General features: G+C 48.3%; 1 protein-coding gene across 2 annotated transcripts in view; it reads right to left on the reverse strand.

Annotated features, from left to right (window-relative positions):
• Positions 1-25,176, reverse strand: part of LOC137418438 (uncharacterized) — a 67,150-nt gene that overhangs the window by 19,781 nt on the left and 22,193 nt on the right. For both annotated transcript variants that reach the window (XM_068104495.2, XM_078781954.1), the window contains exon 2: positions 18,413-18,583. In XM_068104495.2, the coding sequence (XP_067960596.2) occupies positions 18,413-18,583 (171 nt within the window). The remainder of the gene's footprint in view (positions 1-18,412; positions 18,584-25,176) is intronic.

Genomic DNA, 25,176 nt, shown 5'->3' on the forward strand with positions numbered 1-25,176 from the left:
ACCATGAGGGGAATAAGGGCTTGAGCCAGGCCAGACGAGGCTGCTGGGAGCGGGACTGAGCCCCCCGAATGGGTCGGACCAGCCTCGCGGGTGGATCCTATGCCAGCAGCAGTTTTGCGGTCGTGGCCGGAGTCTGCGTTGACCATGGGGAATCCATTAACGCCATCAGAGGGCTTTCCCAAGCATTCCGGTGTTTCGCGATTCAAAATCTGACAATTCTGACGGGAAAAGGCCTCCGTAGTATTTGAAATCGCCTTTTGACAGTTTTGGCAGAAAAAGGCCTCCGTAGTATTCGAAATCGCCTTTTGACACTTTTGGCAGCAAAAGGCTTCCGTAGTATTTGGAATCGCCTTTGTCGGGGCGTGGGCCACCGTTAGCTCGTGGACGACATGAGGAGAACGTTCCGCTGGGGCTTGGCGAGGCTTCAAAGCCCCTTGCGTGGCCCGGAGTTTGGTCAAGGACACGTACTTCGTGCCCGATGGAGGATGAGACGGTGGTGGCTGTCCGGTGACGCCCGCCAAGGACGTCTGAGCGCCCAGGGGCCCGCAGAGAGGGGCCCTCCCCTTCGAATTCGGGTAAGGCGCCGGGTTTCGGGCTCGGCTCTCGGGCTCCGCAATGAGCCCATTCAAGGTCGTCGCGCCCACGCGACCGCGACCGCGCGAGTCAATGAGCCGCGAGCCGCATGCCGTTTTCCTGCACACTCTCGCGTAATGTCCCTTTTGCGAGCACAAATGGCATATAGCGTCTCGTGCCGGACACACGACCCGGGCATGGCGTGGCCCCCCACAGAAAAAGCATGCGGCCCCGCGTAAGGCCTTGGGTCTGGTCGTAACGGCAGCCGTTAGGGCTGGGTCTTCCTCCGGAGCATCCCGGAGTTCCGCGGGCGGATCCGCGTCCTCGGCGGTAGCACTCTCTGGCCGGGCGTGTAGTGTGGTGCCCGCCAAGAGGCGCGTGCGATCATAGGTGTTCGATTGCATCCGCGCCTCAGTGTATACTGTCCCTTGCTCGAGTGCCGTAGCGAAGGTCAGGTCGGTCTTCTCTAAGAGTTTGAGCCTTAGTTCCTGGGAGGAGACCCCTGCAATGAAGGCATCTAAAAGACGATCATCCTGAGCCTGCGCGGGAGTCCGTGGCTCCCTGACGCTGTCCAGCAAGAGCTGCCGGAGCTCCTGGGCATAGTGGTCCATCGCCTCGTTGGGTTGCTGACGTCGCGTTTGCAGCAAATATCGTGCATACACCGGGCTTTTTTCCTTTATGTACAGCCGTTTGAGCTCCGCGATGGAGAGGTCATACGTCGCGCATTGAGCGATAGAGTTGTACACCCGGTAGTCGATTTTTGAATGTAGTGTGGCTAGCTTCGCGGCAGCAGTCGGCGCGGTCTCAGGCTCATCAAAAAGATTCTCCATTGTTCTGAGCCAGTGCTTCAGTTGCAAGCCACCATCCGGGGCTTGCGGGTCGGCGCAGAATACGGACACCGTCAGCGTCTTGTTGCCAGCCATGTCGGTAGATCTTAAATGCAATTAAGTGTTGTGGAAAACCAATCAGGTCCACACAACTTTAGTCCAACGGGTTGGTTTAATTGCATTTAGATCATGACATCATCCTGTAGAGTAGGAAATACAATCAGTATACGATGTGACATCACATGGGACCATTCATAACATTCAATGCAAGCAAGCTGGATATTCTATGCAGGCATACCGTTAGCGAGTCTACTAGATGTAACGTGTCACAGGAGAAGTCTCGGAGCTCCGTCCGCAGCAGTGGGTCTTATAGTCACGCCCCTAGTGGTGTCAACGAGCAACGAGCATCACCCCGGGTTCAGTACGAATACGATTTCACTACAAGGGTAAGGCCTTGTCTTCCATTAAGATGACACTCCATTGCACCAAGTGAAACAAGATAGATCCCCTTTCATTCCCATTCCCAAAATCTCCATTTCCAGCTACATCCCCTCCAAGTCTCCATTGCCAACCGCACTGGGCAGTTTGCCAGGTTTGTTACAGCGGTGGTTGCTGATTTCGCCCCAAAGCCGCCATTAAGCATGTGCTCAGCTCGGGGAAGAAGGGCGTGCCCGCCCATCGTCATCAAGGGCGGAGCCAGAGGGCCGTGCCGACCAATCAGGGCCGAGGCGAGCTGACCGATGGGTGTGTCCTGAAGGCCGGCGGCTTGATCGCCTGAGGCGCTATAAAAGCGCGCGCGCAAGAAGCAAGGTGGTTGTTGAGTTGTGGTGGTTGAGTTGAGTGGTTGGACCAGATGAGCTTTTACAGAAGTGGTTGGACCAGATGAGCTTTTACAGAAGTGGTTGGACCAGATGAGCTTTTACAGAAGTGGTTGGACCAGATGAGCTTTTACAGAAGCAGATGAGCTTTGACAAGACGAGAGAGACGAGTCCTGAAAAGAGCACGCGACGTCCACGCAGCCACAGCAGCAACAACAGCAGCTTGGGGGCCTGGACGGCAGTTTTGAGCAGGGCCGCGAAGGAACGGCGGCTGCTAAATGCGCCGATCGTGCTGCAGTATCCGTTGGACCTTCCACTCCCTCCAGCCATCCACCTCCTGCCTTTCCATCCTTTTGTGTACGTGAGTTTGTTCTGTGTGTCTTGTCCCTGGGTCTTAATTAAGCTGTATAAGTTAATAATAATTGCACTGTGTCTCTGATTCTTCTGTATATTATTTTCTTATCCTTCCTTCTTCCTTGGTTACTTTGAGCGTGTAAATAGTAAGAATAAATTTAGTAGTATTTCCAACCTTTTTGTTTTCTTCTTCTTCTTCTTCTTCTTCACATCCGTGTCGCTTTTGTCTTTTCCATATTGAATATCTGTGGCGCGATCCGGCCAACGTTCGGGAATCGGGTTAGTCGGGGCAACTGTTCGGCCGCGGTGCCATCCGCTCGGCAAACACAACATCTTATCCGCGGTCCGTAACAATATATATATATATACATATACATATACATATATATATATATATATAGTGTTGTGGATATGAGAATGTTTTTTTATTTTGTTGTTGTGGTAAAATGTTGTTGTAAAAGGTTGTTGTAAAATATCACCCCTCCTCCCTCCGTTGTGGTTGTATAAAGGTCAAAGGGCGTTCCCGTAGTTAGTCCATAAAAACATACATGCAGGACACGATATATCCTTTCTTTTGACAGTTATATCCTTATTATGTGTATTAGCGTAAGACTGTGTCTTCCATTAATTAAAATACTCCATTGCACCAGTGAAAGAGATAGATTCCCTTCCATTCCCCCCTTTCCGTCAATTGCAATTCGAAGCGCCTTCCGCATTTTGGTCGGTTTTTCCCTTCATCCGCCATTGACCACGAGGCTCGAGTCGGGGAAGAAAGGCGTGTCTCCACCTCGTCATAGAGGGGAGGAGTGAGCCCGCCCCACTCGACCAACCATGAGCCAGGGGTTCGGCTAGAGAGGGCGGAGGAAGAGCGATCGGGGAGGGTCGCAAAGGTTGAGGGGCGGGGGCCTATATAACCCAAGGCAAGGGCGTGTCCAGAAGGACTGAAGGAGATGCGTTTTTACAGAGGAGAGCAGAAGACAGAAAGGCCTGGAGTTGGACTTTGAGTTGGTCTGAGTTGGTTGGGAGTCGGTCGTCAAGTGCAGAGTGGTGAAGAGTCAGTCAGTAGAGGTGGTGGTCAAGTGGTTGCGTTGGTTGCAGTGAGGAGTCGGTAGTAAAGAGTGAGGGACCAAGAAAGAGAGAGAAAGAGTCCTGAAGCAAGAGAGGAAGTTGTTGGACTGGGTGGGACTAAGGAAGGAGAGAGAACCCGTCACACCAATCCCCCAAGCTCCGCGTTGGCTCCACCAAGCGTTCAGCTCCACCAAGCTCCGCGTTGGCTCCACCAAGCGTTCAGCTCCACCAAGCTCCGCGTTGGCTCCACCAAGCGTTCAGCTCCACCAAGCTCCGCGTTGGCTCCACCAAGCGTTCAGCTCCACCAAGCTCCGCGTTGGCTCCACCAAGCGTTCAGCTCCACCAAGCTCCGCGTTGGCTCCACCAAGCGTTCACCTCCAGCCATCCACCTCCTGCAATTCCCCGCGTGAGTCAGAGTCTTTTGTTTGTTCTGTCCTGGGTTAATTAAGTCTGTATAAGCTAGTATTTTCCCTGTGTCACCTGCGTCTTATGTGCTTGTAAATAAACGTGACTGCTTTATTTTTGCTTGTGTGTAAATAGTCAATAAATTCAGTCGTATTTCCAAACCTTTCTTTGCCTTCGTTTTCCTCTTTGCATTGCGTCGTTTTCGTCTTTTCCCTCATTGAGCAGCTGGGGTGCGATACGGCCAAAGTCTGGGTGAATCGGGTGAGTTTTGTTAGGTCGCGGTCTTACACCACCGCTCGGTCTATAACATCTAACCGCGATCTATAACAATATTGTTGCGGATTTGAGAATCCTGTGTTTGTAAATATGACCCTCTTGTAGCGATTCCTTGTAAATACCTCCATTTGTGTAAAGGTCAAAGGTCGTCCCCTTAGTTAATCCATCGCATGCACGTAGAAAATCATATACCCTTCTAAATAGTTATTTCCTTATTCTGTGTTCCAGTTTAAGGCTCTGTCGCCATTAATTGACACTGCATTGCACCAAATTGAAATAAGATAGGATCCCTCCGACGCCCCCATGGCCTCTTCAAAGTGCCAGTAACTTTGGGTGGGGTTATTGGCGTCACCTTCACCCCCAAGACTCCATTACGCACGCGGTCAACTCGGGGAAGAAGGGCGTGGCCGGCCCATCGTCTTCAGGAGGTGGAGCCAGGAAGCCCTTGCGCCCAACCAGGACTCGGTGGTCATGGCTTGGTATGGCGTGGCTATATAACCCGTGGGGGCAGAGCCCCCACCAGCAGACGATTGAGGCAGCAGATGAGGGAGGGAGCCAGATGAGTGAGGGAGCATGAAGGCAGTTTCTGTCAGGAAGGCGCTTGAGTTGGTAAAGAGAGACGTGCAACCTGTGGGAGTACGAGTGAGGGAGACGCTGTTTCCAACCAGCCTTGCCACGTCACGCTCCGATGCGCTCCTGCGAACATCCCGGCGGTGTGGACCCGAGGGTGGAGAGTCGGCGGCTGCTTGCTCCCGGCCCGGCCATTCTCCTGCGTCCAGCTGAACCTTCCTCTCCTTCCAGCCATTCGTTCCTGCCCTCATTCATCCATTTGTGTACGTGAGTTTGTTTTGTTTGTCTTGTCTGGGGTTTTAAGTAAGACTGTGTAGATAAGCTAGAAATTGCTCTGTGTCCTTCTGATCCTTCCATTTTCCTGTATATTACTTTGAGTGCTTTTCTTCTTTCAGTCTGGTGTAAATAATAATAAATCCTGTTCTTCCTACCTTGCCTTCTTTCCTTCACATCCGTTCGTCCTCGTCTTTTCCACATTGAATACCTGTGGCACGATTTGGCCAACGCATAAGAATCGGGTCTAGTTTCTGTTAATGGTTCGAGCTGCGGCTGCTAATCCGCTCGGCAAATTAACATCTTGTCCGCGGTCTCGAACAAGGTTGTTCACCTGCCTCTCTGGAGGGAGCTGGGCAGCTTCAGGACTCACGTCGGTCAGTCGCAGACAAGGGGATTAATTCCCCCTTGGTAAGGGGAAAAGGGGCCGACGGTGAGATCCGTAACAATTGGTAGTCAGGAGTTGGGATTCGAACCTGGGACTAAATTTATTTAGCCCAAATTTTGGACACCAATTGTACTATTGACCACAACAATTGGTGTCAGGAGCGAGATTCGGACCTGAAGTGCGCTTAGCGCACTCAAATTACGAGTGGCCAAAATTTTATTAAACATATTCCAAATTAAAAATCGTGCCATGGATGATCAAGGCGAGCGGATGCTGGTGGGTGAGTTAGAAGGGGGGCGGGGTAGAATCGACCCAGGACCCAGGGGAGGATTTGGGAGTAATGGGACTCGCGAATACGCATTGGGTTGCGGAGGGTTCAGGCGCACAAAATGGCGACGCCGCGCACGAGGTTGGAGGCGCACAAAATGGCGGCTCGCACATGGTTGCGGCGGCCACGCCCGCTGCGCCAATGGGGGTGGTCCAAATGCAAGCCTTCATGGCCCAATTCATGGCGGAAATACAGAAAAAGAACGACAGTATGGACAGGATGGGAGAACAATTGGAACGAATGTAAAACAGAATGGGGGAGCGATTAGAAAATCAAATCGGGGGGCGAGGAAGCAAATTGGAGTGAATCGGTAAAGTTGGGGACAGAATGGGTGACCGCATACAAAAATGTGGGGAGAGCGCACAAAAATGTGGGGAGACCATGGATCGCATGTTGGGCGAGAGGATCCCAAGGGTGCACGACGAGGTAAAGCGGGTCGAGGAGCACTGGTTGAGCGAGGCGGAGAAAAGCGCGGGTAAAATGACGGGTATAGAGATTGCGACCCGGGGTATGGGGCAGCCAGCCACCGCTGAAGTAGAGGGAATTTTAGCCAGCGGTCGTCAAAGAAAAAGCAATAGTTAAAATCGAAATTGTAGAGACGACAGACGTAGAAGAGCAACAGTTGGAGGAAGGAATGGATAATGTGCAAAGTCCGTGCTCACACCTTGATGCCATGCTTAATCCTTATAAAGATTTGCAGGTGTTGGTGCAGGGAGGAAGAAGAACCCCGAAGGTGAGACGGGCTGTATATGGTGCTAAGAGGTTTTTCGGCAGAGTGTTTGGCACGAAGAGAATTGTCGCGTGATTGGGGTCGATATGGCACCCGGGCTTTTGTGCGAGGTCCGTGGGGCGTGGTGTACGAAAGAATGGCACTCATGTGAGGAAAAAGTGTGCGTCGGCGAGTGAGAGTGTTATAGAGTGTGGGAGTAAAACCGAGTGCGAGCGGGAATGCATGTCGGAGTGTATGGAGTGTGACACAGAGAGTGAGAGTGATACGGAGTGTACGTGCGAGGGTGAGAGTGACCCAGAGAGTGAGTTGGTTGAGGAGCGGGTGCGAGGATGCACGCTTGGGATGAGTGTGCGAGGAAGCACACCTGAGTTGGTTGTGGTGCGGGTTTGGGAGACCCCATTGAAGCGCGTGAGTGGGTGGATGCAAGAGTGCACGCCCATGGTGAGTGTTATGGGGGACGTAACGGAGGAGAGGTGTGGAACGAAGTGTGCGAACGACGAGTGTGCGCAAGAGGGTGCGTGAGAGGTGTGGTGTGTAACAGGGAGTACGGTGGTGGAATTGCCGAAGAGCATGGGATGTATGAGCAACAAACGGAACGCGTGGTGTGAGCATGCAGAGGAGGCATCGACATTGACCGGGGCAGCGTTTAGGGCGACGGATAGCCGATGCGAGCACTTGGGGCGCGGTGCGCTTTGTTGGATGCGAGGCCCGGCGCGGGTCGGTGCTGCGTCGCTTCTCTTCGAAGCGTCGTTGCCGATTCGGGCCTGGCCCCGCCCCGCACGGTCGAGTCCGGGCTTTGCCGGGCAAAGCGACCAGTCCGGTTCGAGGGCAGGTAGAAGGGATCGGAACGGTGCCCCCTTGTGGCGGGGACGGGGATCCGACCGGGCGAGATTGAGCCATTGGGCCGGAGGCCGCAAGGATCTGTGGCGAGATGGTGCGTGGAATCTCGGCCCGACCAAGCCGCCTCCCCTGAACCAAATGCGGACGGATTCAACCTGCAGGCAACCAAACCACCCGAATTCATTGCTCGGCTTTGCGAAGCCGAGTTTTAATGATGTAACGACGCACAGAGGCTCAGATATAGTGGACTGTGATGATGATAGTGTTTTGGATTCGAAATTTTGGAATAGTGAATAGGATTGGCAGTAATGATTGGCAAATTGATGATTGGCAGATTGGCAAAGTGATGGGCAGAATTGGAATTTGATGGCAAAATTGATAGTGGGAGATACCCGATGTGATGGGATGGCAACTCTGTCATCTCTCACATCCAAGGGGGCACATGAGCTATAGTTTTATGGGGTTTATGGCAGTGAAAACTAGCCCAGGAGGGTTAGGATAAAATGATAGGGATCTAGAGAAGATTGACCATAGGTAACTGGAGATTTAAGTAGCGACATCATACAGGTAGTGGGGACGTAGGTAGATTAGTTTGGATGATAACGACGTGGTATGTGCCTAGCTTAAAGGGAAGACGGGGAGCACCAAGTTAGAAGGAAACCAGATAGATCAGATGATGCCGTGTGTTTGAGAATCGGAAGTGTATGGAGCAGTGTATGAGTGAGTGAGGTGATTGTGAGTTGTATTGAGCGTGGAAGTGTATGGAGCAGTGCATGAGGAACAATTGTGGTTGTGCATTGTATGGAATGATTGAAGAAGCCTGGGAGGAAGGAGGGTGCAGGAAGCACCAGGTGTGATTGCACAGGTGTGCAAATGAACAGGTGTGTGGAATACATGGAGTATGGAATACATGGAGTATGGAATGGATGGTGTGGAGTGAGTATGGTCGAAACTGTGGAGTGGAGTGGATGGTGCGAAGGTGTGTATGGGGAGGATGGACCCCATCACGAATACCCAGGGAGGGTAGTTTAAGAGTTAGGTAGAGGGTATAGGTAAATTGTGGTTGGATGTTGGCATCTGTGGTGCATGTGGAAGAATGGTGTTTGGATGGGTGCATTAGTGACGTGGAAATGGCTGAGGGTGTGGCCTGTTAGTGTGTGTAGTTAAATGGGCACTCCGCCACTGTGAGGATGTCGGCCAGGTGAGGCCGCAGGTGGGCTCTGGGAGCCGGTAGAGTTGTTGTGGATGGGGCCCGAGGATCCAAAGGATGGACCCGGGTAGCCCAGTGCCAGAGAGGGCACTGAGTGGGGTAAGTGCCAAGGAGGGCCTTCCACAGGTAGATAGGTTAGGGTAAGGAGCAGGTAAGCTCGGAGGCAACTGTAGTGGTGGAGGTGTGCAGGTGGGTAGACCTGCTGGGAGAGCCACACGACACAGTCCTGAAATTGTGCAAAGGCACAGGGAGTTGAATCGGGGGAGTGAGACCCCAAATTGATGAAGCACCACAGTTTGGTCAATGGGAATTTGGTTCTTAAAACCGCATAGAGAGTAAGATGGCCAATGGTTTGGCAGGGAAAGACCCCGGGTAGTGTAAAGTGTATTAAAGTCATTTAGAGGATAGTTAGGATTAAGAATCTCCTCGCACCATCTACATCCACTCACCTGAGATGACAGAACGCCACACCATGCCATGTTGTTATTGTTATTTTTGTGCAAATGTTTGGAATGTGAGACGCATCATGACGTGGGTGTGACATTGTGCTGATGTTCCATCTCTCCCTCCTTATGAGGATTGATGATGAATTGGTGATGGCAAATTTTGGATTAATGGGATTGTGACGAATTTGGTATCGGGGAAATATGGGGAGGACGAGACGTAGTGACGGATTTGTAAATGTGTAGGCTTTTGTAAATACGGGGAGGGGCAAGGGGGGGCAGTGTAGGTCACGTGGGGGGCGTACGTAGGAACAAAACTTTCTCAGCTCGCTCCCATGCGCCCCTCATTCTGCATTGCCTTGTTCGATGTGTACCCTTGCGCCCTTACCCTTCACTCACCTGTCTTCTCTGTCTTCCTTACCCGACCCATGGATCGTGCTCTCTGGGCACTGAGGGGAGCGTGCGGGGGGGGGGGGGGGGGGGGGGGCGCGCGTTGGTGTGCCCGAATCCTCGCAACCAGCTGCCTGCATCCACGCACCACTTATGGACCACATGTCTGTGGCTGAGCACCACTCATGGACCCCACGGGTTGGGGCATGGCCCCTCTGCTGGGACTGGCCACGATGGCCCAATATCTTGCTTGCGGACCCGGTGAGGTGGCACCAAGCTCACAGGTGAACCACCCATAGTCGGCCCCTGTGGGCCATAAATAAAAATGGACACGTTCTGTGCTTTTTTTATATCCACTAAATAGGCCGCCAGTAAGAAGAACAAGTTGACAACATCTGGAAGAACAACAGCCAGCAGAGGGAGCCGAAGAGGCAGACCAGCATCAGTTTTTTTTTTTTTTAATGGAACTATGGTGACTGTGCACTCTGGTGCTTTATGGTGCTTTGGTGTTTTGGTGCTCTTTATTGGTGCTGGTGCGTCGATGCAGTGCATGCTGTCTCCTCCCCACCCACAGGATTTTCTGTTTCCCCCAAAGGAAATCGCAGGTCCTGGGTTGCAGTGTAAATACAATCAGCGTCACTTGTAAATAATGCTCCCCACCGTACATGTTTAGTTTGAAATCCATTCCGCAATTCGGTTATCCTGTGGGCGTGATTCTGTTAGGCAGGGTGCAATGCAGCAGAGGGACATACATATTTGTGTTTTAAAACTGTCACACTCAGGGTCAGATCAATTGTAGAGGGAACTACACCTACGTGCCACACTAAGTTAAAGTTTTATAGGCCCGGGACGTGCCTGGCGGATAAGGGTGCAGTGTTGCGGATTTGAGAATCCTGTGTTTGTAAATATGACCGTCTTGTGGTGATTCCTTGTAAATACCTCCATTTGTGTAAAGGTCAAAGGTCATCCCCTTAGTTAGTCCATCGCATGCACCTAGAACTTCATATACCCTTCTAAATAGTTATTTCCTTATTCTGTGTTCCAGTTTAAGGCTCTGTCGCCCATTAATTGAAGCTGCATTGCACCGAATTGAAATAGGATAGGATCCCTCCGATGCCCCCATGGCCTCTTCAAAGTGACAGTAACTTTGGGTGGGGTTATTGGCGTCACCTTCACCCCAAGACTCCATTACGCACGCGGTCAACTCGGGGAAGAAGGGCGTGGCCGGCCCATCGTCTTCAGGAGGTGGAGCCAGGAAGCCCTTGCGCCCAACCAGGACTCGATAGGCACGGCTTGGTAAGGTGTGGTCATGGCTTGGTAGGGCGTGGCTATATAACCCGTGGGGGGAGAGCCCCCACCAGCAGACGATTGAGGCAGCAGATGAGGGAGGGAGCCAGATGAGCGAGGGAGCACGAAGGCAGTTTCTGTCAGGTAGGCGCTTGAGTTGGTAAAGAGAGACGTGCAACCTGCGGGAGTACGAGTGAGGGAGACGCTGTTTCCAACCAGCCTTGCCACGTCACGCTCCGATGCGCTCCTGCGAACATCCCGGCGGTGTGGACCCGAGGGTGGAGAGTCGGCGGCTGCTCGCTCCCGGCCCGGCCGTTCTCCTGCGTCCAGCTGAACCTTCCTCTCCTTACAGCCATTCGTTCCTGCCCTCATTCATCCATTTGTGTACGTGAGTTTGTTTTGTTTGTCTTGTCTGGGGTTTTAAGTAAGACTGTGTAGATAAGCTAGAAATTGCTCTGTGTCCTTCTGATCCTTCCATTTTCCTGTATATTACTTTGAGTGCTTTTCTTCTTTCAGTCTGGTGTAAATACACTGGAACCCCGCTATAACGAACACCAGTATTATGAACTTCCGGATATAACGAACGAACTTCCTGTCCCCCGCATATTTAATGAGATTATATTGTTTAACGTAAGGCAAATCAATATGGCTACACCGTCCCGTAAATGCAAGATCTTGTCAGTTGAAGACAAGCTCCGTATCATTGATCATCTCAGTCTTGGTGAGAAAGCAGCAAACCTTTCCAGAGAATACGGCATTCCTAAGAGCAGCATATCAACGTTCAAAGGAAAGGAAAAGGAGTTACGGGAATTTGTCCACAAATGCAGTCAACAAGATGGTTTGAAGCGGAAGAAAATGCGGCAGGCGAATGACGGCGATCTCGATCAGGCAGTCTATCTATGGTTCGAACAACAATGAGCTGCCAACATACCGATTTCCGGCCCTATGGTTATGGAGAAAGCTATAGTATTATCAAAAGAAATGCATGGTGTGGACAGAAAATTCACCGGGTCCACGGGATGGCTCTATCGGTGGAAAAATCGTCATGGTATACGCGCACTCAAGATTTCCGGGGAAGACAAGTCATGTGACGATGCAGCGGCTGCCGAGTTCATTCCAGAACTGAGAAACATTATCGAATCTGAAGATGGATGCCAGAATTATGGATGCCGGAATTGCCAATTATGGATGCCAATGGATGCCGGAATTATTTCAGCACTGATTTTTAATGTACTTGAACATGTACATGTACTTGAACATGTACTTGAATATTACATGTACTTGAACAATGACACAACAGCAATGCTTTTTAAGTTTTTTATTCGTACAATCGAACAATAAAATGTACATGAATGAACAATACAAATAATTTGTAGTTTTGCATATGAATAGGTGTGATAGTATGGTGATTCGTACGTTATTCAGTATTACGAACACTTCAAAATAACGAACTTTTTTTTATGTCTCCCGAGCAGTTCGTTATATCGGGGTTACAGTGTAATAATAAATCATGTTCTTCCTATCTTTCCTTCTTTCCTTCACATCCGTTCGTCCTTGTCTTTTCCACATTGAATACCTGTGGCACGATTTGGCCAACGCATAAGAATCGGGTCTAGTTTCTGTTAATGGTTCGAGCCGCAGCTGCTAATCCGCTCGGCAAATTAACATCTTGTCCGCGGTCTCGAACGAGGTTGCTCACCTGCCTCTCTGGAGGGAGCTGGGCAGCTTCAGGACTCACGTCGGTCAGTCGCAGACAAGGGGATTAATTCCCCCTTGGTAAGGGGAAAAGGGGCCGACGGTGAGATCCGCAACAATATATATATTGTTATGTCGGTGGGGTAGAGCAATATCTAGAGTCAGGTAGATCTGAATAGGTAACATGCTTCGTCTGTCACGATAGGGAATCTGCCCTGTAATAAGTTCTGTGTGTTTAGTCCGGTTTGTCGGTTAAGGAGTATACCTGTGAACATACCAGAATGTTCGGGTGCCAGGTAGTTGTAGGGATTAAAGATAACAGCCCTTGTGTGTCAAACCTGGTGATCAAACCATTGTGCCTTATGGCAACGCACACCTGTAGACACTTAGATAGGCCCATTATTTGATTACCGTCGCGTTCCTTGTTATCGGGTGCCGTGAATAAATCTTTATTTTTGTACATTCTAATTCGGCGTTCGTGAGTTCATTAATTCCCTGCAGGATCGAAGCTGCCGTCGGTTCGCTGAAGGTAAGCACTTTTGCTGCAGCTTCCCCTTCCCTTCCTCTTTCCACGTTTTATAGCCGAATCCGAGTTGTTCGTCGCCTCCGTTAAATCCGTTCGGTCTTCCGCGGTCCCTGGTGTTAACCGGAGGGGTTCGCAGGACAACTGGTAGTCAGGAGTGGGATTGAACCCTGAGTAAATTTGGTGTCAGGGAGTGGAGAATTTGCACGCAACATTTTTTAGTCTGAGGCGATAAATTTGCATCGGCGATCGGTGCGCGAGACGCTGACGGAACGTCGTTAAAAGTTAAATTTTATTCCTGTTAAAGGTCGCACGGAGAAGCGACCTCTTCTTTATGGATGGAAGAGGTAAGCAAGATGGAAGAAGGGATGGAAGAGGTAAGCAAGATGGAAGAAGGGATGGAAGATGCGGGAAGCATTGGGAGTGAGTCGGAAGTAGTGGGGGTAGAGAGTAGTGGTGGAGCTTCCCCCGCCGTTGGGACGGCCCCGATAACCGACCAGATTTTGGATCGATTGCTTAGGGAAATGAGGGCTCAGAGGGAGCACAGTGAACAAACCAGTGCAGAAATGAGGGGAATGAATGAGCAAATGAACAACAACACGAGGGAAATAAAGAATGAATTGAAGGACGAAACGAGGAGAATGAGTAATGAGATGGGAGAAATGAAAAATAAAATGAATGCCCAGAGTGAGCAGTTGGAAGGAAGAATTGAGGGATTGAAAAACAAAATGGACTCCCAAAGGAATACATTTAGGGAAGGAATCAAAAGAATGAGTGATAGTTTAAAGGAACAAACGAATGAATTGAGGGAAGGACGAACAAATGGGGCCGATGGGGCCCAGGAGAAGCCAAGGGTGGCAGAATTTGAATCGGAACGGGGGGAAGGCAAATTGGGAATTGCACCGGGAATGGAAAAATTGGAATCACAGTGGGAAGGAAGTGAAGGTAGAAATTTAGATGGGGAAAATTTGATTGCGGCATGTGAAGAGCTGAATGGGGAATGCCTGCAGGGAGATGGGGAATGTCTGCAGGTAGATGGGGAATGCCTACAGGTGGGCGTGGAGTGCCGGCAGGCGCGCGTGGAGTGCAGAGTGCAGATTTGGGAATGTTAGGGAATTCAATCCTGGACGAGCCCCCAATTTCTGTTACGTGCTCCTCCCCAAACCCTGGTCACGGTGTACCTCCAAGCCCCGAAATGAGTCATGGCAGAAAGATGAGCTATTATGTGTGTGTCCCAATGACCAATGGTAGAACCACACCAATCAATTGATACAAAAACCAAGTATTGTATTCAAACTCGCACAATAATAACAATTAACTCAAGTACAAGGAAACTCTGACTTGCACAGCAAACACCATACAATTCCTATGATGGTACCACCAATGTATTTCTGAATCAATAACTCACAGTACTCCAACATGAGCGAAATGTAACATTCCCCAAAGTCACTGGGTCACAATACCAGGCCAAAGTCGATCCCTGCTCCAGTGATCACAAGAAAAAGGTCGTACTGAGACCTGAACCCAGGACGGCTGACCACCGACGCTGCAGAAGAGCCGCTTGGTGAGAGGTCGGGCCGAAGTCGGTCCGGTAATAGTTCACCCAAAAGGTGATTGGGAACCTTCCGTTCACACCTTCCGTTCACCAGACAATGAAGCTGACATGAACGATCAGCGGTTCCCAAGCTGAGATCTCTCCGGGGAAAATCCACGACACACATGGGAAACCAGGCGAATGGCTGGTGCGAGGTGAAATGGCGGACTGGCCGGTAATGGAGGCGTACCTGCTCTCCAGTGATGATTCACTTTCGGAACCAAAACCCATCATGCAGGTTTATTTGCCACAGCAATAACGACACTGTCACGGGAATCCCTTTCCTGGGGAAACCAATATTCGCTTGCAACCAATGTCCACAATGTCTGCTCGACACCACGAAGCAGATAGGCCTTTCTTCCCCGATCTCACTCGATCCTCTCGCCCGCCTCTTCTTCTTCTTCCGGTTTATCCCTCACCCATTTCGTTTTTCTTCTGAGACACTATTTTTACCTTTGAAGACAGTTATCTCCATTTCACACTGAAACTGTAACAATAATAGTACATGAAACTAAAAATGCTTCAAGTAGATGAAAACGACAAAGACGGAAGTGACGAATCCGTAACAATATATATATATATATATATATATATATATATATATATATATATATATATATACATATATATATATATATATATATATATATATCTATCTATCTATAATTCCAGTAATCTCTGTACGTTTGTTTGTCTGTGACCGCTGTTTCTCGACAACCACGGGTCCGATATACTTTTAACTTGCCAGGTATATTGCTGGGGACCCGAGGATGTGCCTTTTCAAGGTTTCATATTAATCGGACAATTACTTACCGAGCTATGTCCAAAAAACGATTCAACCAATCAGAGAGCAGCGAACTATCGCGTGTGCCGAACGTGGCGGACACACTCTGCCTCGGATGGCACATTTGAGAGCGTATTCATTTATTTCACGTTTGCAAACTATGTTGGCGTTAAACTATGTTTTAAAACTAATAAAAACGAATTTGCGATTCATTCGCTTTCCTGCGCGTTTGTGCACGCGATGGCGATTTCTTTACCAAACTCCGGAAGCCGTTCGCTTTGGACCAAACCATTTCATGTAAATAGAGGGGGGGGATATAATTTTAGATATAGATATAGTACGGGCAATGCCCTAGTATATATAATCACGATAAAGTTACCTTTCACTTATTCTAAGACATTTACTATGGAAGATAACTAAACTATGCTGAGCATTATTACCCCCAGAAGTACTTTCCACAACAATATATACACGTATATGGTATAAATTTCGATATATAAAGTCTGTATACATTTTATTGAGACACCCTGTAGACAGAGATATAGATATAGAAATACTCGTAGATAAAACAATATAGTTGTACTACGAGTTTGAAGTTCATATAAAGATAGATAAGCAGGTCAAAAGCCAAAGCAACATTTGGCTGTACAACGAGAGAGGGAGGGAGAGAGGGAGAGGGAGAGGGAGAGAGAGGAAGAGTGAGAGTGAGAGAGAAACACCACCACCACCACCACCACCACCACCACCACCATAGTGAATAGAAAGGGCTTCCGCGGAACAGAGGATGCAAGGTTAATGAAAATTTTTAAAAATCACTCAAAGAGCAACACTTGGCGAAACAAACAAGGTAGAATGGCACTCAGTAGAGCATCCTTTTGACCTCAAAAATAATAATTGGTGATTGAATTCTGTGACCTGAGATGCAAATCGTATTCAATTTTTAAGTTAATCTGAGAAAATTGACAATTTTTGAAATTCGGCCGATGTTGACCTCAAATATAATGGGTGGTTGAAATCAGTCAGCTGACATGAAAATCCTATTCAAATTTCAAGTAAATCGGATGAAAATTGAGGATTTTAGAAATTTGAAAAGGTTTTTGACCTTTTGGCCGATGTTGACCTTTTGACCTTTTGACCTCAAAAATAAATAGGATTCTGTCGGACCACAAACTGTACCATTTGGTGAAGTTTCATGATGATCAGTTTAAAATTGTGACCTGTAGGCAAGTTCAAGTGAATGGACAAACACAAACACACAAACCTCTCTACAGACACAAACCGGAGTGATCAACATCCATTCCAAAAAAATTTTTTTGCCAAGTAATAAATGAATCTCACAAACGGGCATGGGGGTTGATAAAGGAAATAGAGTCATCGATCCTCTGCCAACAAAACTTTACATCCAGTAAAAGGCAGAGGCCAAGGTCCCAAATATGTCCCTTCCTTTATCCACCCTTTCTACCATTACAGAATGTTCCCACAATAAGTGGACTTCTCCCCTGCCACAGTGAAGTTTCTTACCCAGCTTGGCACCTCTTTCACAACCAGTCCTGATGCTTTCGGAACTGTGCTCAGTCCTATTAAACCTCAGGAACTGTGCTCAGTTCTATCATGCACTCTCTTCTCTCACTTCCACATGTCATTTGATGGGAAACTTCCTCTATTTTGGAAAGTTTATTTGTTGGAAAGAAAAACGGCGCACAGCATCCCCTCCGCTCCTCCTCCAATGGAGGAAGGAATACTCCAAGGCAGTGACTTAGGCTTAGTCCTTTTCCTTATCTATATTAATGGCCTCTCCAATCCTGTGGAAAACCCTCTTCCTTTTTGTAGACAAGTCGAGATTGTGTTGTACCTGATCCCACTGACAGGCAGACAGAAGCTGCATCATTCTGGAAAGGATGAAATTCTGGTCTTATAAATGGGAAATATCCTTAAATTATGGCAAATCTTAGTCTCACACTGTCATGACGAGCCAAATGGCCTCCTCCTGTGTCAAAGTATCGTGTGTGTGTGTGTGTGTGTGTGTGTGTGTGTGTATATATATTTTTTCATAACAAGCCTTTGGAAGAGATCGAGTCTCTTGGACCTCTCGGTCTCATCATAAGCCATGGCCTCTGGCCTCTCCTGGGCCGACCATAGAACAAAGCTGCCTAAAGAGCCAGTCGCAGACATCTTCATTGTTCCAAGTCTTTCCGTCCCCCCCAAAAAATTACAATCTACAAGGCCTTTATCCATAGCTCAATGAAGTACTGCTCTCCCCTATGGGCAGGTGCCCCAGCATCATATTTCTCTCATAGATTCTGTGGAATATTAAGCTCTCAACATTATTGGAATTTCTCCTGATGAGGCTGAAGCACAATACCTGTTGTTCTTGCATTACAGGCAGGTCAGTGGGCTGTTTTTAAAACTGCATCTCCTCCAGATAATCTCCCTCTACTCTCTCAGCCCTCCGACTATCCCCGGCTCTTCCAAGACTCACTTGTTTTTCCAATTAGCATCTCCTGGTTAAATCCTCAAAATCCAGGCTTACCACACACCTCAACTCTTCAGTTCCTCCTTTCTCCCGTCTGTGGAACTGCCTTCAGGAAACAGTTTAATGCCACTTTTCCCTCCACATCTTTAACAGGAGGCGCACCACCTACTCATGTCATTCCAATGCTAACACGTGATATTTTACACCCCAACTAACCCAAACCTCAACTTGCAGGTAACTGTGTTCTCTCTAATTCTCCAATCCTCTTTTCACATCTGTTCGATTCCCCTGATTGTGTAACTGCTTGTTACCGCACTATCAGGATCTTACCATCTCAGTCTCCATCAACTCAATCTTCCATGAGATACAAAAAAATACAAAAATACAAAACAAGATTAATATATATACAGTACACAAAAAAAAATACAAAAAAAATGTAACAGATGCAAAAAAATTATTTCACCCAAAAATTCAACTCACAATAACAGTTCAATAGGAACTCATGAAACTTGCATCACCTGCAAGGTGTCCCCACAGGCTCATGTCAAGCCTGTCGTTCTCACCTCGTGAAAGCGTCTGTGGAGGTTTCTTTGGCCCCATGACACGTCTCTTCACTTCTTCCACCTTATTCTCCTCATGCTGCTGCTGCTGCTGCTGCTGCTGCTGCTGCTTTTCCTTTGCTTGAGCCACATTGAGGAAGAACATGGAAAGTGCCATAATGGCAACCTTCATACCTGGGCAAGAGAAAGGGAGAGCTGGTCTCTCTTGATTACTTATTACATTGAAGGCTTACGAAACACCAAGGAATTACTTTCAAAGCAAATTAAATGTCATTAAGCAGATACAAGTCAATTACTTATCAGGTATGGAACCCTCTTCATCATTACTCCCTTCACCAACCTTCATCGTAAGCGCCTCCCGATTACCACTTCTACCCCCATTCTCGTAATCCATCTCCCCTGAGTGGAGGCAGGGGTGGGGTTGGAGCGGCTCCAGGTGGGGGTGGGGTTGGAGTGGGCCCATGCAGGGGAGGGGCTGGAGCGGCCCCGGGCAGGGGTGGGGCTGGAGCGGCCCCGGGCAGGGGTGGGGCTGGAGCGGCCCCGGGCAGGGGTGGGGCTGGAGCGGCCCCGGGCAGGGGTGGGGCTGGAGCGGCCCCGGGCAGGGGTGGGGCTGGAGCGGCCCCGGGCAGGGGTGGGGCTGGAGCGGCCCCGGGCAGGGGTGGGGCTGGAGCGGCCCCGGGCAGGGGTGGGGCTGGAGCGGCCCCGGGCAGGGGTGGGGCTGGAGCGGCCCCGGGCAGGGGTGGGGCTGGAGCGGCCCCGGGCAGGGGTGGGGCTGGAGCGGCCCCGGGCAGGGGTGGGGCTGGAGCGGCCCCGGGCAGGGGTGGGGCTGGAGCGACCCCGGGCAGGGGTGGGGCTGGAGCGGCCCCGGGCAGGGGTGGGGCTGGAGCGGGCTCGGGCAGGGGTGGGGCTGGAGCGGCCCCCAAGCAAGGGTGGGGATGGAGCGGCCCCGGCCAGGGGTGGGGATGGAGCGGCCCCAGGCAGGGATGGGGCTGGAGTGGCCCCGGGCAGGGGTGGGGCTGGAGTGGCCCCGGGCAGGGGTGGGGCTGGAGTGGCCCCGGGCAGGGGTGGGGTTGAAGGGGCCACAGGCAGGGTTTGGGGGTTGGAATGGGCCCCGGCAGAGTTGGGGGTTGTAATTGGCCCAGGCAGGGTTGGGGTCGGTGAGGGTGCAGGCAAGTATTGGGGTCGGTGAGGGAACAGGCAGGTTTTTGTTGGTGCAGGTGCAGAAAGGGTTATGGTCGCAGCGGGTAGAGGCAGGGTTGGAGTCACAGCGGGTGCAGGTACGGTTGGGATCGGAATGTGTGCAGGCAATGTTTGGGGCCCGAGTAGGTAGTGCAGTCAAAGTTGGGGCCTGAGCGGGTGCAGGCAGGGTTAAGGTCGAAGCTAGTGCAGGCAGGGCTGGGGTCAGAATGAGTGCAAGCAGGTTTGCAGTCAGAGCGGGTGCAGGCAGGATTAGGGTCGGAGCTGGTGGAGGCAGTTGTAGTCGGGTGCAGGCAGGGTTGGGGTCGGATTTTTATATATATATTTTTTACATTTTTAGTTTTTTTTTGGAGTTTTTGAAACAAGGATTGGAAATATAATAATGTTGTGGAGATGGAAGTAAAGTATTTGGGAATAAAGAAGCAAAACGAGGAGCACAGAGACAACAGACAGGGTTAGGCGAAAATTAGGCTTTTAACAATACGAAACAAATTCAACAAATATAGCACAAACAATATAAGATCTAACACAAAACATTGGACGGGATAAAACAGCAACATCTGGATGAATATACACTCCTGAGAAGGACACTCCAAAAAAAAAGAAAAAAAAAAGAGGACACTCCAGAGAGGGACACCGAAAAAAATGGGACACTCCGAAAAGAGAATACTCTGGAGAGGCACACTCCAACAAAAAAAATACCAACATGGTCCGCAGGGTCGCTCAGTGTATAGATTTTCAATTTCGTATCAGGGGGCCTCCCAAGTGATCAATGGGGCACCCAAAGGGCCTGCAAAATCAGCAGAGGTCTGAAGTATAACCTCAAGAGGTGACAATCAGCACACTAAGAGCTATTTTGTCAATTTTGTTTGACTGCCAAGTAGGCAGACAGAATAAAATATTACATCACTCCTCCCTGTGCATGTGCGATCAAGACAAATTCAGAGATAAAGGACTGTAAAATGACAAGTTTGTTTTCCGATTCCTGTTAAAAATACAACATTCAATTTAAATCAAGTTGTTCCTCGATCACAAACTGACGTATGTCCACGGACAGATGGATGCATGGACATGAGCCAATTGCTAACCCACTTGTCATATCTCATGTGCAGCGTAATCTCAGTAGAGAGCATACCTCTGCCAGGTGAACAGTTTATGCTTTGCATCCCAGAGTAGACCAGAAAATCACAATACAGAATCACATTTAATCAAAATCATCCGTCCACAACTTTTTGATATCCTGCTGTATATCGTTTTTGGCCCTATATGCCAATGGTGAGGAATAACATAAAAAATTCTACTAGCCGAATCCGGATCTTCACTAAAATCTAATCTTTTCGTCCTTTTCACATACACTACCTTTCTGCCAAATTTCGTCCGAATCCGTCCACAACTTTTTGAGATATCCTGTTCACAAACAAACAGACAGACAGACAGGCAGGTGTGAAAACATAACCTCCACCCACCTTTGGTGGCGGATGTAGCCTAACTAGAACAGCACTCAGCAGAGCGCATACCCCTGCCAGGCTGAACCGTTTATGTTTTGTATCACACTTGTAGGCCAGATCTGGATTCGGACCTGAACCAAAATCGAATCGGCTTGTTGTTGTTGTCACTTGACCAACTCATCCACCTAGTTTTGTCATAATCTATCCAAAACTTTTTGAAATACCATGCCTCGACTTGTTTCGTATTGGCCGCATCTCTCCATGGTGAAGAACTACTTTAAAAACAGAAAAATTCTCATATCCAGATTCGAATCTTCACAAAAATTGAATCAATTCTTCCTCGTCACACTTCCAACCTGTACACCAATGGCGCTTTTCCACCGCGGTACCGTACCGTACCATATCGTACTGTAACCAAAATCCGTTTTTTCGTTTTTCCATTGCCAAGCGAACCGTACCGTACCTAAGTACCCGTGCTAAATTTGGTTGCTGCTGTTAACTGTTATGGATAGGTACCAAGCGAGCCGAACCCGGACCTGTGGGTGGAGCTAGCAATACTGCCGACCGTTGATTGGTCAATGGCAATCGTCACAGAACCGTCACGCTATGTTCAATATTTGTTCGCGCCGACGAACAAGGCCCAAATCTTCGTTGTAGGTCTTCATAATTGTCTGCAAAGGTTTCTTCCTCTTTTTGGCGTCTTTCAGCTTCTTCTCAAACACGTCCTCTCTCTTTTTGCATTTCGCTAAAAAAAAAACTCATGGAGATAAAACCAAAACCCGACGAACAAGTAAAATACACATTTTTGTTGTTGTTGCGGAGCTGTTTACAGTTTAGTGTCGTATGAGAAATTACGTTAACAAAGCGGACGCGTCTTTTTTTCGTCACTTCAGATAACTCCGCCTGTTTTCACGGTTCTGTTGTGCGATGGAAAAACGACACAGGGATCACCGTACCGCACCGTACCGCACCGTACCGCACCGTACCGCACCGTACCGTTCTGTGCAATGGAAAAGCGCCATTGGTGCGAGCCAACTATTCTGGTTTTTTTTTGCGTTTTTTTCTTTGACCCAATATGGCTACCAGACTACGTGACCGATGACATCATAAATTTACATTCTCCAATATAATTGTTGAGTAGATCATGCTCAAGAAATTTCAAACCGATCGGACTAAGCATTGTACTTGTCACATTATAACGTCATAATTAAGGCACCAATGGCATCATCGTTAACAATACTTATTCACCATGTGGAGTTCTTTACTAGTACCCGACTGCAAAGCCGCAATGAGCCGGCGAAGCCAAAGCCTCTTGCCACTATTTTACCCATCACTATGGCATCAGTAGGTTAGGTAGTTGGTAGTAGGTAGGTGTAGTAGGTACCGTACCTGGTAAGACTTGGTAAAAGAGAAGAGCAGACAGTCCTCCCCAATACCTACATACAATAAATGTCACAAGAAGCTTAAGGAAGTAACTATACGATGTGCTAGCTTAAGGCCTATTTTAAGAAATTTTAACTGGGCTAAAATGACACCATTGGCATTCTGGATGAGATTAAAATTGATAAAATTTACTTCTTGATTAATTCGGTGAATTCCGTCAAAACTTCGGATATTTCCGGCCGTGAAAAACTTTCACCTACGGCCGCGAGATTTCTAAAAAATAATTCTTCGTCAATTTTAGAATATTTGATGCCGTTTTCACCCTCCAGAACGCGTAATAAGCTTTTTAAAAATAATTTTTGAAATGCTCGACTCTCATTGGTTCCGGTGTTTGGTGACGATTTTCGTTGAAGATAACGCGGTTGGTCTTAAAGTATTTTAATTACAAATTAGAGGTGCATAAGATTGTGAATCAAACAGACGGGTGAACCAAACTCCTATTGAACTTTTTCGCAATTTTTTTATGCATACTTCCGCATCAGGACGATGGCGGCCTCCATCGAGTGATTTGGTTTTCGAAATATTTTTTCAAATGCTCGAATCTCATTGGTTCCGGTGTTTGGTGACGATTTTCGTTGAAGATAACCAGGCCCGTGCGGGCCGAGGTTGGTCTTAAAGTATTTTAATTACTAGTACCCGACTGCAAAGCCGCAATGAGCCGGCAAAGCCAAAGCCTCTTGCCACTATTTTACCCATCACGATGGCATCAGTAGGTTAGGTAGTTGATAGTAGGTCGGTGTAGGTACCGTACCTGGTAAGACTTGGTAAAAGAGAAGAGCAGACAGTCTCCCCAATACCAACATACAATAAATGTCACAAGAAGCTTAAGGAAGTAACTATACGATGTGCTTAAGGCCTATTTTAAGAAATTTTAACTGAGCTTAACATACGTTTTCACAGTATGTGTGTAGTCTTCTAACTTCAGTCGCTGTCAGGGCTGGTTCTCTCCGGGCACGGCAGCTTCCTCCACCAGAAGAAGTTAGCTTGCAGTAAGATCAGTGCCGACAGATCAGACGATAGCGCGGTTTCAACGGCAATGTCAATGTGTGACTGTCATTAATCAAACCGAGCTTTCTTTCTTTATGTAAACCACTTATACCGTATTTCTGGCCATGAAAAACTATCCCCGACGGCCGCGAGATTTCTAAAAAATAATTCTTCGTCAATTTTAGAATATTTGACGCCGTTTTCAGCGTCCGAAACGCGTAATAAGCTTTAACAAAATATTTTGCAAATGCTCGAATCTCATTGGTTCCGGTGTTTGGTGACGATTTTCGTTGAAGATAACGAGGTTGGTCTTAACGTATTTTAATTACAAATTAGAGGTGCATTAGATTGTGAATCAGACAACGACGGGTGAAACAAACTCCTATTGAACTTTTTCGCAATTGTTTTATGCAAACTTCCGCATTCGGTCGATGGCAGCCTCCATTGCATAAATTTGGTTTTAGAAATATTTTTTCAAATGCTTGAATCTCATTGGTTCCGGTGTTTGGTGACGCTTTTCGTTGACGATAACCAGGCCCGTGCGGGCCGAGGTTGGTCTTAAAGTATTTTAATAATAAATTGGAGGTGCATAAGATTGTGAATCAAACAAAGACGGGTGAAAGAAACTCCTATTGAACGTTTTTCAATTTGTTATGCATACTTCCGCATCCGCAAGATGGCGGCCTCCATTGAGCTTCGGAATTCTCAAGCCAAGGGACACAGCATAATCTTGTTTTCGACATAATACGTACGCGTTTATTGACAACACCGGCTTCGCCGGCTACTAGTACCCGACTGCAAAGCCGCAATGAGCCGGCGAAGCCAAAGCCACTTGCCACTATTTTACCCATCACTATGGCATCAGTAGGTTAGGTAGTTGGTAGTAGGTAGGTGTAGTAGGTACCGTCTGTGTAGTAGGTGTAGTAGGTGTAGTAGGTGTAGTAGGTACCATTTGCATTCTGGATGAGATTAAAATTGATAAAATTTACTTCTTGATTAATTCGGTGAATTCCGTCTCAACTTCGGATATTTCCGGCCGTGAAAAACTATTCCCGACGGCCGCGAGATTTCTAAAAAATAATTCTTCGTCAATTTTAGAATATTTGACGCCGTTTTCAGCATCCGAAACGCGTTATAAGCTTTAAAAATATATTTTTCAAATGCTCGAATCTCATTGGTTCCGGTGTTTGGTGACGATTTTCGTTGAAGATAACCAGGCCCGTGCGGGCCGAGGTTGGTCTTAACGTATTTTAATTATCAATTAGAGGTGCATAAGATTGTGAATCAAGCAAAGACGGGTGAAAGAAACTCCTATTGAACGTTTTTCAATTTGTTATACATACTTCCGCATCCGCAAGATGGCGGCCTCCATTGCGCTTCGGAATTCTCAAGCCAAGGGATACAGCATAATCTGGCTTTCGACATAATACGTACACGTTTATTGACAACACCGGCTTCGCCGGCAACTAGTACCCGACTGCAAAGCCGCAATGAGCCGGCGAAGCCAAAGCCTCTTGCCACTATTTTACCCATCACTATGGCATCAGTAGGTTAGGTAGTTGGTAGTAGGTAGGTGTAGTAGGTACCGTACCTGGTAAGACTTGGTAAAACTAAAAGAGAAGAGCAGACAGTCCTCCCCAATACCTACATACAATAAATGTTACATGACGCTTAAGGAAGTAACTATACGAT

The sequence above is a fragment of the Myxine glutinosa genome, chromosome 7 (assembly GCF_964187855.1).
Source record: "Myxine glutinosa chromosome 7, kmMyxGlut1.1, whole genome shotgun sequence".
Taxonomy (NCBI): Eukaryota; Metazoa; Chordata; class Myxini; order Myxiniformes; family Myxinidae; genus Myxine; species Myxine glutinosa.